This window comes from Maylandia zebra, linkage group LG7 (genome assembly GCF_041146795.1).
Source record: "Maylandia zebra isolate NMK-2024a linkage group LG7, Mzebra_GT3a, whole genome shotgun sequence".
NCBI classification, from domain to species: domain Eukaryota; kingdom Metazoa; phylum Chordata; class Actinopteri; order Cichliformes; family Cichlidae; genus Maylandia; species Maylandia zebra.
In genome coordinates this window covers 56,201,237-56,215,871 of record NC_135173.1, presented here as the reverse complement: position 1 = coordinate 56,215,871, position 14,635 = coordinate 56,201,237, and the positions used below count along the sequence as shown (strand labels likewise).

Here is a 14,635-nt window from a genome sequence, read left to right as displayed (position 1 = left end):
AATAGAAATATTATAATGATTATTGTGCTTACATGTCAAACGCTAGTTTATTTTTGCAGCAGAACTGTAACAAAAGGCAATAAAAAATGGTCTATAAGCACATTTTATAAAACATTTTCTTCAAGAAACAATTATGTCCCCCCCCCCCCATTTCGGCTGAAGAGTAAATATACCCTGTTCTCTAAATTAACCACGTGCCTAAAGGTGAGGCAGGGGGTTGTTTGAACAGTAAGTGGTGTTTCATCAGGTCCCCATTACTGTGATAGCATTATGCATAATTCACGTGGGGCTTTAAAGGACCCCTGGAGTCACAGCATGGCCTCTTGGGAGTTATGAAGGCTCGTTTTCTGCAGAGTCAAAAATTATACAATGTTGGTATGATGGAGATAGAGAGAGAGAGACTAGGAAGCAGAAAGGAAGAGAGGGAGATGGACCGTGGCCAATGATCAGCAAGCAGAATAGCTAAAGTAGAGAGATAGAAGAGATTTCATAAAGGCTACTCATCACAGGCCGATAATGCGACCATGTCACCGAGGACGATCGGAGAAATAAAGCCGGATATGAAGCAAGAGGTGATGAAGAGCCGCCAGGTGGTTTAGACCATCTATTCATTTTATTCATTAGTCCGGGTCATTTGATGGAAGCGCCGGCGGGGAGAACGGGTTATCGGGAAGCTTTAGATCATAGCCTGAAACACATTTTGTCCTCAATATGAAGTCGAAGTCCAAAATCCGCCAATAGCGGGAGCTTGGGAACAAAACCGAATTCGTAGGTCGCATGTTTTAAATAATTATCTACATCTCACGTTTTCCCTCCCTTGATGTTCTCGAACGGAGGTGTGTGGAGAACAGAGCGATTCGACCCTGCAGCCGATGCCCGGAGAAAAAAGCAGCCTGTGTGCAGGCAGCTGTGGACAACAGGAAGGTGGTACCCACGAGTCGGTGTTTATTATCTGGGATCTGACTCCGGAGGCACGTCGCTGAGGTATGGGCTGCGCTCCCAGTATCCACGTCTCTCAGAGCGGGGTGATCTACTGCCGAGACTCAGACGAATCCAACTCCCCCCACCAGACCACCACCATCTCTCAGGGCAACGCAACCACGCTCCACGGGCTCTTCATCAAGACCGATGCGGCCGAGACCATCCCTTCCGTCATCACCTACCAGAGTCGGCACTCGCGCAACAACTCGTGCCGGGATCGCAAGGAGAACAGCGGAGGGCACATCCGCATCGAGGCCGAGACGCAGACCAGCCACACCAGCGTCAAGGTACAGTGGCTGTGACAGAACCGAACATGGGTGTGCTGGCATATGGTCACCGCATCAGCAGAGTCGTGAGTGAAAAGCGCACTTGCGAGAGGGCCATTGTTGTTGTTGTTTGTTAGTTGATGAGGCCCAAACCTGTGGGTCCGGGATTAGAAATCTGGCTGCAGTTCATTCAATCCCTCCTCATTAATTCGCCCTGTGTCAAGCCATGCCTGCAGCCAGCCATGTGTGTAACAATGATGATAATTGAATGTATGACATATGACAGTGGCCTTACTAAAGGATCTGGTGTAGGCAGGGTGTTATGCTGCATAATTGCATTTTAATGCACAAAATGTGTTAATCTTAAGAATGAGCTTACACGTTGACTGAGGACTCTGTAGCAGTGTGTAACACAGTAAGAAGATAAGGGCATTTTAAGTTTCTATTGAAGAGTACCTGCAGAAGATGGACCATATTTGTGTTTAGTATTTCTTTATAACACGTGTTTGCACCACACTCCACTTCATTGCATCCACAGGAGAGTTATAATTGCTCATAAATGCGTTACTAAGCACTTATACATGATTACATATGTACTCTGCAGTGTGTTATGAAACCATGTTCTATATAAGTACTACAGAGTTTTAAAGGCAAGAGTTACCAGAAGTTTTTACTTTACAAAAAAACCCAAACTCGGGTCTAGCTTTCCCTGAAATCCCCACTTAGCGTGTTTCTCGCCATCAGCCATCTCTTGTAGTCTAAATCTGTGCTATAAGAAAAGCTTGTTTGCAGGCTTTTGTTTATTATCTCTGAGTACAGCCCCAAAGCTCCAGGCAGAGGTTCCCGGAAGCAGACAAAGACGTGAAATGAGCAACTGTACATGCAGTGGGTCAGTACTTCAGCAACAAAATGCAAAGTGTGTTTCAGATTGCCTAAAGTCAGAGGATCAGCTCAGATTTGATAACTTTGGTTTATATCCTTTATATCAACCCCATTTATGACACTGTTTGCTTTAAGATGTGTAAAAACCTATTAATCTAATAAATTAAGTCATTATGAAGAGGATTATTATTTGAGTCATTGTGGAAAAAAGAATTAATTGCTATTAATTTAATGTAATAATCTGTAATGCAGGAGTCAAGCTTTCGGAAACAGCCACATTTTTGTGGATAAGTACATTAAATGTATTTCAAAGTTTTCAGAGAACACGTTTTTTAAAAATAAACACTATTTTTTATACTGAAAAAAATGGTAAGCGGCTCACTTAATCAACATATTGCAGATATTTAAAACGTTGATAACCACGTGAAAACTGAGACAAAACTGAGCACAGCGCTGCTCTGCTCTGCTTAGCAGTTTTCAAATCTTTTCATGAAGTTCGTGTGCTTTTTACTTGATGAAGGATTTCTCTCATGAGGAAGCATGTGAACAGATACTTCTTCATATTTATGATCAAACCCCAGAGGATATAACTGTGTTTTGCTAAGAAGTAGTCTAGCAGATGATCGTGTCATCAGACTCTGAGAATACATTAACCCATTCAGGCCTGGATGAGATTCAGAGACTTTTATCTCTGAGGCTAGCATGGTTCCAGTTGTTTTTGATTGTTCATATTAAAAAGCTTTTAAATTGTCCTTATTTCACATTTGTGGATAGTCTTTAACACTTTTCATTCATTTTTCCTGATATTTGTCTTGTCTGCTCCTAATATGGAAGAAATTTGGCACGCGTGAAACGACAAGACATCTTCACAAATGACATGAGTCATTCCCACGAATGAAAACATTTAGTCACCTTAACCTAGACTTCTTGCCAGGAGCTGGAATTATAGCAAACAGTTTGGTAACATTTAGGTTCAGCAGTTGAGTACTTTTTATAGATTTGTGTCATGAGTTAAGTGTAGCTCAGACAGTGTGTGTGTGTCCTGGTTTGTCAGCAGTTCCTTACCGCTCTCTCTCAGTACCCCCCTCCATGACTGAGACAGGATCAATGATGCCATTTATTATTAAAGCCATCTGCCTTACCCTGCAGGATCTTGATCATCTGACACAGTGTTGATCACACTCCTGTGTGTGTGTGTGTGTGTGTGTGTGTGTGTGTGTGTGTGTGTGTGTGTGTGTGTGTGTGTGTGTGTGTGTGCATGTTTATATACACCAGTCATTTGTTTACCCCTCTGGTCAGTACATCAGGAGTGTGAACAGTCACATGTAAAGAACCGGTACTGGTTTCCCCACAGGGCTTTATGCCAAGGCGCTGATTTAAAACAGGAATACACCAACAAAAGCATGAATTGGCAGATTCTCACAATCAACCAGACACATTTTGTTTAGAACACAGGCTGTATTTAAAAGATGGAAGTAATTTTTGTGACGTGACCCACTGGTTCCTGGAGTCTGCAACTCCTCTTTGTTGGTGCTGATGGTTTCCAAGGTCACAAGGGACCATATTCAGACCATAGGGTGAAGTGCAAAATTATCAGCTTATGCTAGCAAACTTGGTTAGCAAGGTGCATCTGCATTACACAGACTCACATTTCTGCTTATACTGCAGAGAAACAAACTTAAATACCGGAATCCCAGTCTTTGTTTCAGACAGCACGCATGTTATTTGTTAGATAATTTCATTGAAAATGCTCAAATCAGCGCAAACACTCTAAAGACGGCTAGTTCACTAGTACGTTATGGTTGTCAGTGTTGCTCATGCAAATGTCAACTTGCATAGTAGCAGATGCTAACACATTTGGTGTTGTTTCAGCACCTAGTTTAGTTTCGGTAACCCAGTGTTAGAGGCTGGGTTAGAGACACAAATGTACAAATAAGTTTGTCTTTACTAGCATTTAATAACACTTCAGGGTAGGGGAATAGAGATTGTCAGATGACAGAGAGGGAGTGTGCCGCATCAGTTGGAAAAGATGAGACGTTCTGAAGAAAACTGCAGAAAATCCCACGTACCTCAAGCACTGCATTTCTGCAGGTTGATGTCACAGTTGGCATCCGCAATGACCAACACAACAATCATAACCACAACTATAGAGACTTTAATTAGAGGACATGAGCCATAGCAGATACGATCTGCCCATATTAGCACTCCTGTTAAAAAAGAGGCCATGCCTCTAACTCTAGGCCTTAATTGTTAATTATATATTATTTAATGAATTCTATATTGTTGGAGCAAATCGGCTTTAGAGGCCAAAAACCTTTGTACCAGGCTATGCATTATTTACATGTTATAACGTGATAGTCCCTGGGGATTGACTCATATTTAACAAGTCCAACGTGGATTAAACATGCAAAAATTCAGCAATGATAAAGTTCTGTGTTCTTAAAAAATAAAATAAACCAGACCAAACCCAGTTAACACAATTCTTATAAATTCATGCCAGTTTGTAGAAGGTCTATTTTAAGTTTTTTCTTTGGCAAACAAAAGTGAGATCAGGATTGGAACAGAATGTTGCTGCTGGTAATACATAAAGTTGTAGGTCAGCAACAAACAGACCAGTGCTATGATGAGAAGATACACCATATAATTTGTGAAGATGCAATTTATTCTGCAAAGTCAGCATATCTAATAAACAGACAAAACACATAATAACCAAGAAAATGTTTATCATATAAATTGTGAGACTGGATCCATTATACTTTGTTTCATTGGCTTTCCAGATTGTAATTTTGATTTACACATGACAACTGTGCAAGTATGCACACCAAACCAAAGCTAAGCATACACAAACCTCACGTCCTTTGTAATGCATCAAAACCAAAGCAAGAGCCCTACAAGCATTAGAGTCCCTCCTCCTCTCTAATTACTCTTTAACTCAGATTATTGATTTCATTTAAACACATCAGTGATGTCTTGCATAACAGTAAGAAGTAACAATGTAACAATTTATTTTGCTATTAAGGAGAACTCGTACATCCACTGCAAGCTCTGTGTTCTCTTTTTATTTTAGGTATGAGCCTGTTTTTCACACTAAAAAACAACTTTTTTTTGCCATAAATATAAGATTAAAAACATAAAAATATATAATATAATATATATATAAAATATAATATTAAAAACATTCAAATGAGCTTTTTGTTTGGATGGGGGGTGGGAAACCTATGTCAGTGTTTTACACAGCACTGATGCAGCAGTGAATTTTTTAGCTGTTTGTAAGGATGACAGCACTGAACAAGTGAATCGTAAAGTCACAGATGGGAAAGGCCCATGGACATCTTAATGCAGAGGTTCAAGAAGAAGAATTCAACAGAAGCCTGCATTACAAAGCAGGATTAGGGGCTTAGCGAGCCAACTTCAGTTTTAACCCTGGGTTTTCTGTGTTACCAAGGTGGGTTCATCGTCACAGTAACACGTTTAGCCTACTCGTGAAGAGGTTTTGCTTGAGATAAGAGATCATCGCATACAAAACCACTTCAAATTGGCCAGTCAGTTCTCTGGCACATAGTCTCACCATTCCTGAAGTTAGCCTACTTGCCAGTTCTTCTCATCTTTCCTTCGTTGATTTGAGTAGAATCACACAATAATACAGCACTTTTATTATACACATACAAACACACTAGCACAGCACTGCTGTGGCTGTCTTGCTCTGGGTCTGCACTATGTGATCAATCTCTTCATATTTTTCTAATATAGTTTTTCTTTATTTACAAAATATGCTGCTCTGCTGCAGTTAGACTTATCATGTTTGTAAGTGGTCATATGTAGTTATGTATTTGCATGCTCTTGTAGCTAGATTAGGTAACCCTAAGTTGATATATTGGGTTTCGTTTTCTAAGGTTTTACATGTCAGAATATAATAAAAATCATCTTAAATCTTATAGATACTAAATAATAGTCACAAAGTATTGTAGTGTCATTATTTATTTAACAAAAGCTGAGCCAAAATGTAGAAACTATGAAAACTAACTACACCCCGTGATTCATTTGCTTGTAGAACCACCTTTAGCAGAATAGCTTGAAGTAACTTGAAGTAGTTTTTCTCTGTATGACTTCATCAGTCTTTCATATCACCATGGAGGAATTTTGGCCAACTCTGATTTACAACATTGCTTCAGTTCATTGAGGTTTATGGACTTTCATTTATGCACAGCTTTCTTTTTTGATCAGGCTCAGCTCTAGATTCTGACTGGGCCATTGCAGCATTGTGATTCTTTTCTTTTCCAGTTATTCTGTTACAGATTTTCTGGTGTTTCTTGGGATAATTGTCCTATTGCACGAAGCCTTTTTGGCTGAGCTTTAGCTGTTGGAAAGATGGGCTCACATTTGACTCTAGAATGCCTCTAGAGGAGTTTATGGTCAACTCAATGACTGCAAGGTGCACGGGACCTGTGAATGCAAAACAAGCCCACACCATCATCATAATTAACACTGTTTGTGCTAATATGCTGTGTTTGGTTTTCACCAATCATGTGCTGCCATGTTATTTTTAAGAGGGAAGAGGCTTTCTTCTGGCAACCCTCCAAAACAAGCCATACTTGTCAAGTGTTTTTCTAATTGTACTGTCTGGCTTATTTGTACTGAACTTTAACATTTCACATGCTAACTGAGGCCTGTAGAGTCTGACATGTAGCTCTCAGGATTTCTGAGCATTGGGATCAATTTGCTGGTACATCCAGTCAGCGGATTATTAGGAACTTGAATGTGTTCCACTTGTGAAGAATCTTTCTTTGTCTAGAATCATGGACTTCAAATTGTTTGGAAATTACTTTTAATCCTTACCAGACTGATGGGCAGCATACATTCCTTTTTTAAGTTCATCGGTAATTTATCTTCTCCTTGGCACTGTGTTAACACACACCTGAATGCTTCAGGCCAGTAAACTACCTATACTTCTGTTTTTGTAGAGGAGCTCACCCTTGCTGATGATCAGTTAATCAAGTGCATTTAATTGCAAGATGAAGCAGTGAGGGTGTACTTAGCTTTTCTGTGTTATTTATTTAGTTTTTTTCTATGGTGACTGAGCAGTACCAGGAACAATCATGCTTAAATACTGAAATTGAGTTTCCCTCGCCAAATGGTAAACGACTGTATTTTTTACTCCACATAAAGTTGACTGAAAGCTCCTCCTGCTTGAGACCTACAGGATGATGCAGGACTTAGGTTGGGTTCCCAATCCACTCATGTAAGTTGGAGAGTAACACTACAATAGCAACCTCCTTAAGTCCCAGCATATAAATAGGAACAGAATAAACTAAACAGTTCGCAGTTACGTTGCAGCTGAAACAGGGTGAATGTTGATACTGTTAATATTTACAGCTCCAGTCAAATTGGACTCCTCAGTCAACATGGCGTGCAAAGTGTTGGACTCAACCCGACTCAACCTTAAGGCAAATACCTAGATCGTTACATAGAGGCATACTGAGAAGTTTTGATTTTGACCGATTTCTTCAAATGCTGTTCTGTGTGGCAGCTCTTTGAGTGCCAACCTGCTTCCTAACAATGACTAGATTAACATGTAATGTTTAACTTATTCCCTGACATTAACTAATAACATTGACAATTCTAATAAAAATATCTTAGCATGTTTTCAAAATGCTAAATTATGCAAACCAAACATGATAAATCCAGAAACGTGATCAAGAGCTGTTATTCTCTACAGTTCTACAGTTTGCTGTTACTTGTAGGATGAACCTAACATCTAAAGGTAGCAGTCAAGAAGTTTGTTCAGACGACAGCTTTAAGCCACGTCAAAATATCAGACTCTCACTGTAAGCTTATCATTGACTTCATGCTGTGGACAGAAGTCTAACAGATAAGACAGAGGCCGACCTCAAGTCCATGTAGACATTCTAAGAAGGCCACTTCAGTGCAGATAAGGTGAGGCCTTGTTGCAAGGACTGTGATTCATGCAGACACCAAGGCCTGGTGTTAACAATGATGAGGAACCTAATTCGATAAGCGCCAAGTGTTTGGTATTTATCTGGCAATATACAAAATGAAAATCCAAAACATTTCTTTATTGGTTTCGATAAACTTGAAAGTGACATAATGCATAGAAGCAGAAAAAAAGATTTATCCCTGCTCTGAAGGACACAGTAACGTCATTCTGTATCACTTCTGATTTCTAAACAGTCTGACTTTCAACAAAAGAGCCACTCATAAGGTCGAATCTACACGAGAAATTCCCCCGCTTTGTCATTACTCAAAACAATTACACTCTGGCCCGTAAGGCGTTTCTGTTCTCTAGCCATGCTGTAAACTAGCTAGTCATCTTCATAATCTAACATCAACAGAGAAAACACCTTCAAAGGACCACATCAAACATACACTAAGTTTGTTACGTTTATTGCATTCTGGGGAATAAACTGTTCAATTAAATGTGCTGCGAAATGTTTGATGGTCCTTCACAATGAAAGCAATGTTTGATCTGTATCATAACAATGTGTGTACAGTATATGCAATGACATTATATACCTGGCCTCAGGAAACAATTAAGGGGTTATTTATACAGCACCTTTCAAAGCCAACATTACAAATTGCTTCACAAAAACAAAGACTGAAATTACTCCAAGATGAAGGCAGCTCCAACGTTCAGAAGTTTGTAATTAGTCGAAGATCTAAGTCATAGGCTTAAAAACCGAAGCCATTTTTAAGGGGGGTGGGAAGGAAGGGCTGTGTGACGTGAAATATTAGGTTTGTGTGTTGTATGTTACTTTGTGGTATAATTAATTTAGCAAAATGTGTGAAAAAACAAAAATAAAACAAAAACCAATAAACCGTCCCTTTTCAGGGGATTTTTGTTTTGTTTTGTTTCCCATTTTTGCTTGGAAGAAAAGAGACTCAAATGATTATTCATATTAACTATTTGTATACTTATCTATCTACTGCTGAGTTGTTCTGAATTTTGTGAACACCGGTGTCATGTTTTAAAATGCCAAATCAAACACTATATACAGAACCACTGCATATTGACTGTCAACTGGAGAGTATAACATCACATTTTGGGGTGGCTGTAGCTCAGGAGGTGGAGCAGGTCATCTACTGATTGGAAGGTTGGTGGTTTGATCCCTGTCTCCCACTTGTCTGCATGCCAAATATCCTTGGGTAGTTAGTAAGCGCTTAAAAGCATAGGTGGGTGAATGTGGTATGTTGTGTAGAGCACTTTGAGTACTCCGGGAGAGTAGAAAAACGCTATATAAGAATCACTCAATGTACATTTTCATGAAAATCAAAAGAGATTGGATTTTTAAAAGCACATAAAAAATAATAGTCACTTTGTGTGTGACGATGTTTGTGCAAAGTGTTGTTCAGATTGGCTCGCCCATTAAGGAGGAGATAGGTTACATATACTACATGTACATATACAATTATAATAAGTTATACTCTGTAGTTTTTTGTTTGTTTGTTTTCCAGAGTTACAGATATCCTTGAAAGCTCACTTAAAACGTAACCAGCAATTCAGTACAGCAAAGTAGCTTATTTGTCCATTGTGATCATAGATACTAGCATACACTATATGGGCCACACGTCTTAATCTTTGAATTCATGTGTTTTTAGTCCCATTGCTACAGTTAGTCAAAGACCTGTCCGTGCAGTCTGCCTTTCAAAACATTTTGAAAGAATGGTTTGTTCTAAAGAGCTCGCTGAATTTGAGTGTGGTGCTATAATAGGATTCCACCATTGCAACAAATCAGTTTCTTCAAGTTCTTCAAGAAATCAAGTTTCTTCACTCCTAGATATCCTGCAATTAAGTGTAAATGGTATTTTGGAACCACAGCAACTGCCAAGTGTCAGAACACAGAAAGTTACAGAGCGAGGTCATTGAGTGACTGTTTAATATTGCTAATTTTTGCTATTACACTATTGTTTCCACTGTAATCGCCATAATAAGATGTTATGAAAATGTGATATGTGTTTAAATACTGTAGATCAATAAATCTTTAAACCCCTATTATTCATTTGTGTAATCAACAAACATTGTTTCTTAATTTCTTTACATCGCATGAGGTAGTGGGACATGCAGCATAATTTGGCAATTAATTATGGCCTGAATCAATAAACAGAAATGACTTGATTATTTTTTTTGTTAATTTGTGTTGTACTGTACGTTGTACAGCAGCAGCATCCTTTTACAGTGTTTAGCTCTGTTTACAAAGAACATATTACTGTAATTTAGTGTATTTTTGTGCCATTTTGTTAAAGTGTATCTTTGCAGTATATTTTGCGACTTGTTGCTGTAACAGTGTAGTGTGTAAAAGTAGATTATGATTTTTTTTAAAGGTTTTAACAGAGCAAAAGTTCTGTACAGGAGCTATACAAGAAGATTGTCCTAAAACGACCTGCCTGATTTCTGACAGCTGCTGGTAGTATGGGACATTTAATTAAAACCAATAATTTATTTTATCTTGTTCTTGAGAAAAGGCTTATATGGCTTGTTTCACAAACCTGGACATGACAACTGAATACTTTATAAAGAAGAGTGAAAAAACTTTTACCTTACCTTTCTGCCAGGACACTGGCTGCACGATATAATTCAACTTGTATTACAGCTGCATTACATTGAGACTGAGCTTAAATAAACATATTATGCTGTAGTTGCTTTTCAGTTCAGTGACTTTGAGAATCCTCTGTTCCCTCTCTGTCATTCTACATATCTGCTGGTGTTGGATTCAAACAAAAAACAGATGATACAAATTATGTTCTTTGAAAACAAATTTTGTCTCATGTCATGGTTAATGGGCCTCTTTTAATACTCCATAAAGCATTAGGTCAGTCAGTCTTTCAACCAAGTTTAATTTATAAGCCATCGGCATCAACTTTATTTATTTTTTTCATTTTCTGTTAGCTAGGTTGTTGGTTTTCAGCTGCTGTGGATATACAAGAAAGCTTTCATAGTCTCATTTATACCTGTTATTTTAACACGAAGAAGCATCTGTCTCTGCACTCGATCCAAAGTCTTCTTTCACTTACTTCCTCTTAATGTCTATTCGTGAGGACTCTGTCAGCTATTCTAAGAAGAGATGGTCCCCAATGATGGCTTTCCTTAACACTTCTTCCATCATCTTCTAACTAACTTAGCTGACTCATCCTTCTCCAAATTGATCTCTCAGCACTGGTTAACAGTCCCATTTCTACTGCCTTCCTTCCTGTTCTGTTTCACATCTGGCTGTATCGTCCTCAAGTAAAACAAAATTGCTCGTATACTCAAGAAACCAACACTCAAACCCAATTATATATTTTGAAACTGGGCTTCTTGTTGTCACTGAAGCACTAAACAATGACTCATTCCCCGCAGTCTTCTTATAACTACGTTTATGCTTTTAACACCGAGCCACCAGATGCTCTGAGTCTTTCCTACCAACTCTGTTGGGTCATTTCTTACTTGGTTGACCTTGTTTCTTTGTCCTGTTAGACCACACTATGTAGATAGTGATCCCTGCTCAGCTTTCCAGGAATGTCTTTGTGCTTAGACACAAACATCTCTGATGTAAGGACCACAAGTGTGAGACAACACAGTCCTGCATGTCTGCAATGTTAAGTTTAATCCACGTATTACTTTTTACAGGTGCTTTACAGTAACAGCGACTAGTTCTCTTCTTACTGTGAAGCAGAAAAATCACAAAGCACTTTGCACACCTGCTTTGCATTTGCTGGAAAATGACAGAACTTCACCAAGTTATTACTGAGAAAAAATTAAACATATTGTCTCCACTATATTACAATCAGGCATTCCATATATAACTCTGTCTCCCTCTCTCTCTTTCTGTGCACATGCTTTATTATTTTTTCAAGTTAGTAGTTTTGCTTTAGTTGAAAATGCACATGCTCTTGTGCATGAGTAAACTGTGGTACTTTGTCATTTGCAAGACAACATGGGACAATGGGTGTTTTTCTGTGTGTGCTTTTATGGGGGTTTTTTTTCAGCCTACGTGGCTCAGAGGTGAAACAGTGCTGGACTTTATACATATGAGGCTGAAAAGGTTCAGGGGCACTAAATGGAAATATGCAAAGATGGGTTAATGTGTGCCCAATAGACTGCATTTAAAAGAAAAGAGATAGAAGAATATGCAATGGATGTAGCATCCAGCCAGTGTGGAAGTGACCAACTCAGATGTAATGTAAAGACACAGTTATCTGTTGGTTGGTGCTGAGCAACAGACTAGAAAAACTAGAGTGTAAACTTCACACAGCAGCCTATGATATTAGTCAGAGATGCTAATTTTGCTGCATTTTAACATAGATGTTAAAACCTCAAGTGGCTATTTGACAAATTGTCATTTTTGCCACTTCCCCATTAGTTTCAGTTTTCAGTCCTGGAAGTCGCTGTTTGCTTTAATAAAATTAAGCTTCTTATATTTCAAGTGCTGTACCAGAAGTCTTGATGTTTGTGATAGTGGCTTCTTGAAATGTGGGCAGAAATATGTTCAGCTTCAAGCCTAAGCACCACTGACAAATAATGCTGTAATGATGGGTGGTTAAGTCATCGACTGCTGCCCGCCTCACTGCTTTAGTCATACAATTTGTATGACTGCGAGTAGAGTTTGTGTATAGCATGCGTTATTATGGCACTGGTGCTTCTTGTGGAATTAACAGACATCCTCCTCCCACTCTTTCTCCATCTCTCTCTCTGTTTACGTGTAGAAAGAGTACAAGCTTCTCTCCATGGGGAGGGGAATTTTAATACTGAGTGTTTAAAAGTCTGTGTTTATGAACACTTTAGCAGCAAAAGGCATTCAATAACAAGTTCCATTTTTAATGAGAAAAAAAGCCACTAATACAAAGAAATAAATAAATAACTGGGTATTGCACACATGTTGGCCACTATGATACAGTATGATATGGTGCACTGCTGACTCAGTGTGTATTTTGAAGTGTGGTGTAAGCATGTGTGTGCATGCATATGCTCAAGAGATGCACATGTAGCTGAGTTGCTTATTCACATCAGAGTGACGCATGTGCTTAAGGAGCCTGCTGAAGCTGTCCAGACAAGCTGCAAAAACACACGCACACACATATAGAGCGCAGAATGTGATGCTCCTGCAGTGGGATTATCAGGTAAACCTGTGAGTTCAATCTGCGGCTGGTGGTTAATACCTTCTAAAGAAGTTTGTAGCGGGCGGCTCCATTCTGGATTGGTGTTGTGGCATGAAAATATGCGTGTCTGCAGCATAGAAGAGTCATCACAAAATCTGTAGTTAAGGCTCCAGACATACAGATATTTGTTGTAGATTTAAAAGGCTATTTGTTATCCTGTTTGACTTCACGCATCTGGCTTGTAAGAGGAAGTACTTGGCTTGTTGCACTGGGGACTGAACGTGGGTGGTAAGGAAGACGATTAAAGTTTGTGAAGTGCAGCGGGGGCAGACAGGTTGTGGAAGGAAAAGCAATATGCTAATATGCTGCTGGACATTAATGGTAAAATGGTAAGAAATATTCACAGCTTTTTGCTCTGTCTGTATTTTTTTTTAAGTGAGTGATTTATCCATTCTCAGTGCTGTCATGTTTCTTCAACAGGTTTCAGCTACAGAAGAATGTGTAGGACCCATGAGATTGTCTCAAGAGCCAATTCAGGTAAGAGTAAGACAGCCCGTTGGGTCATGTTCATACCTAATGTTTAAGAACAACTGATGAGTGCAGTTTATGGCACCAAATTTCCACCCCCATAAGTGTAATTTAGTCTCCTAGATAAACAAAACGGATTCAAAATGTACTATGAATTCCCTGTTTGTGTCCAGTTGGAATTTCTATATGCAACTTCATTTAAAACAGGGAAAAACAAATACACTGCCTATGCTACTTATACCATTTATACTGCTTATAGTTTATATCACATTAGGACTTCTTCAGATTTTATCCCAGAAAAAAATCCTTCCATCTCTACTAAAGGACGAGAATACTTTTGCAGATTGATTTTTATTCGTAAAGTGACTTTATCCACAGTGTGGTTAACAGTATTTGCTGTGATAATGATTTACCTGACTAAAGTTGTTGAAGATAAATTTACTTTTTTGATTTAAAGTAAAATATGATCTTAGCCACATAAACCCTGTTTGCCTTTGTAGTCCAAAATGTTCTTTTGTATGTCCCCGAAATAATATCTTCTATCCCTTGCGTTGCATTCATTCTTGAATCAGTGCTCTAAGACATATTTGCTGTGATGTTTTCTGGATATAGTTTGCCATTTTAGATTAATTTTATGCATCTTAAATACCTGTAGACACCTTGTCTGTCCTCTGTAATTTCGGTCTAGCTAAGATTTCATCTTGCCTATCAAGAACTCGAGTAATATTGTGAGGTTAGGCAGGGTTGAGTCAGGGACTGTCTGTACTCATCTTCTGGTTAGGGATTAGGACATGTGCTAACAAGATTTATCCTTATGTAACAGAGAAAGTAAGAGCTCTCGGAGGTGACTAGCTGGTTAGATTACAAAGCATTCCTTATTCCAGCAG

General features: G+C 38.8%; 1 protein-coding gene across 2 annotated transcripts in view; it reads left to right on the top strand.

Moving 5' to 3' along the window:
• The first annotated feature begins 304 nt into the window (after nucleotides 1-304).
• The window catches only part of pde8b (phosphodiesterase 8B), a 45,793-nt gene continuing 31,462 nt past the window's right edge, over nucleotides 305-14,635 (top strand). Inside the window, exons 1-2 of one of the 2 annotated variants that reach the window (XM_004566864.6) lie at nucleotides 305-1,268; nucleotides 13,701-13,757. In XM_004566864.6, coding sequence (XP_004566921.2) covers nucleotides 987-1,268; nucleotides 13,701-13,757 — 339 coding nt within the window. In that variant the 5' untranslated portion in view covers nucleotides 305-986. Of the gene's footprint in view, nucleotides 1,269-13,218; nucleotides 13,610-13,700; nucleotides 13,758-14,635 lie in introns of those variants that run through there. The other variant, XM_004566865.3, reaches the window with a different exon arrangement.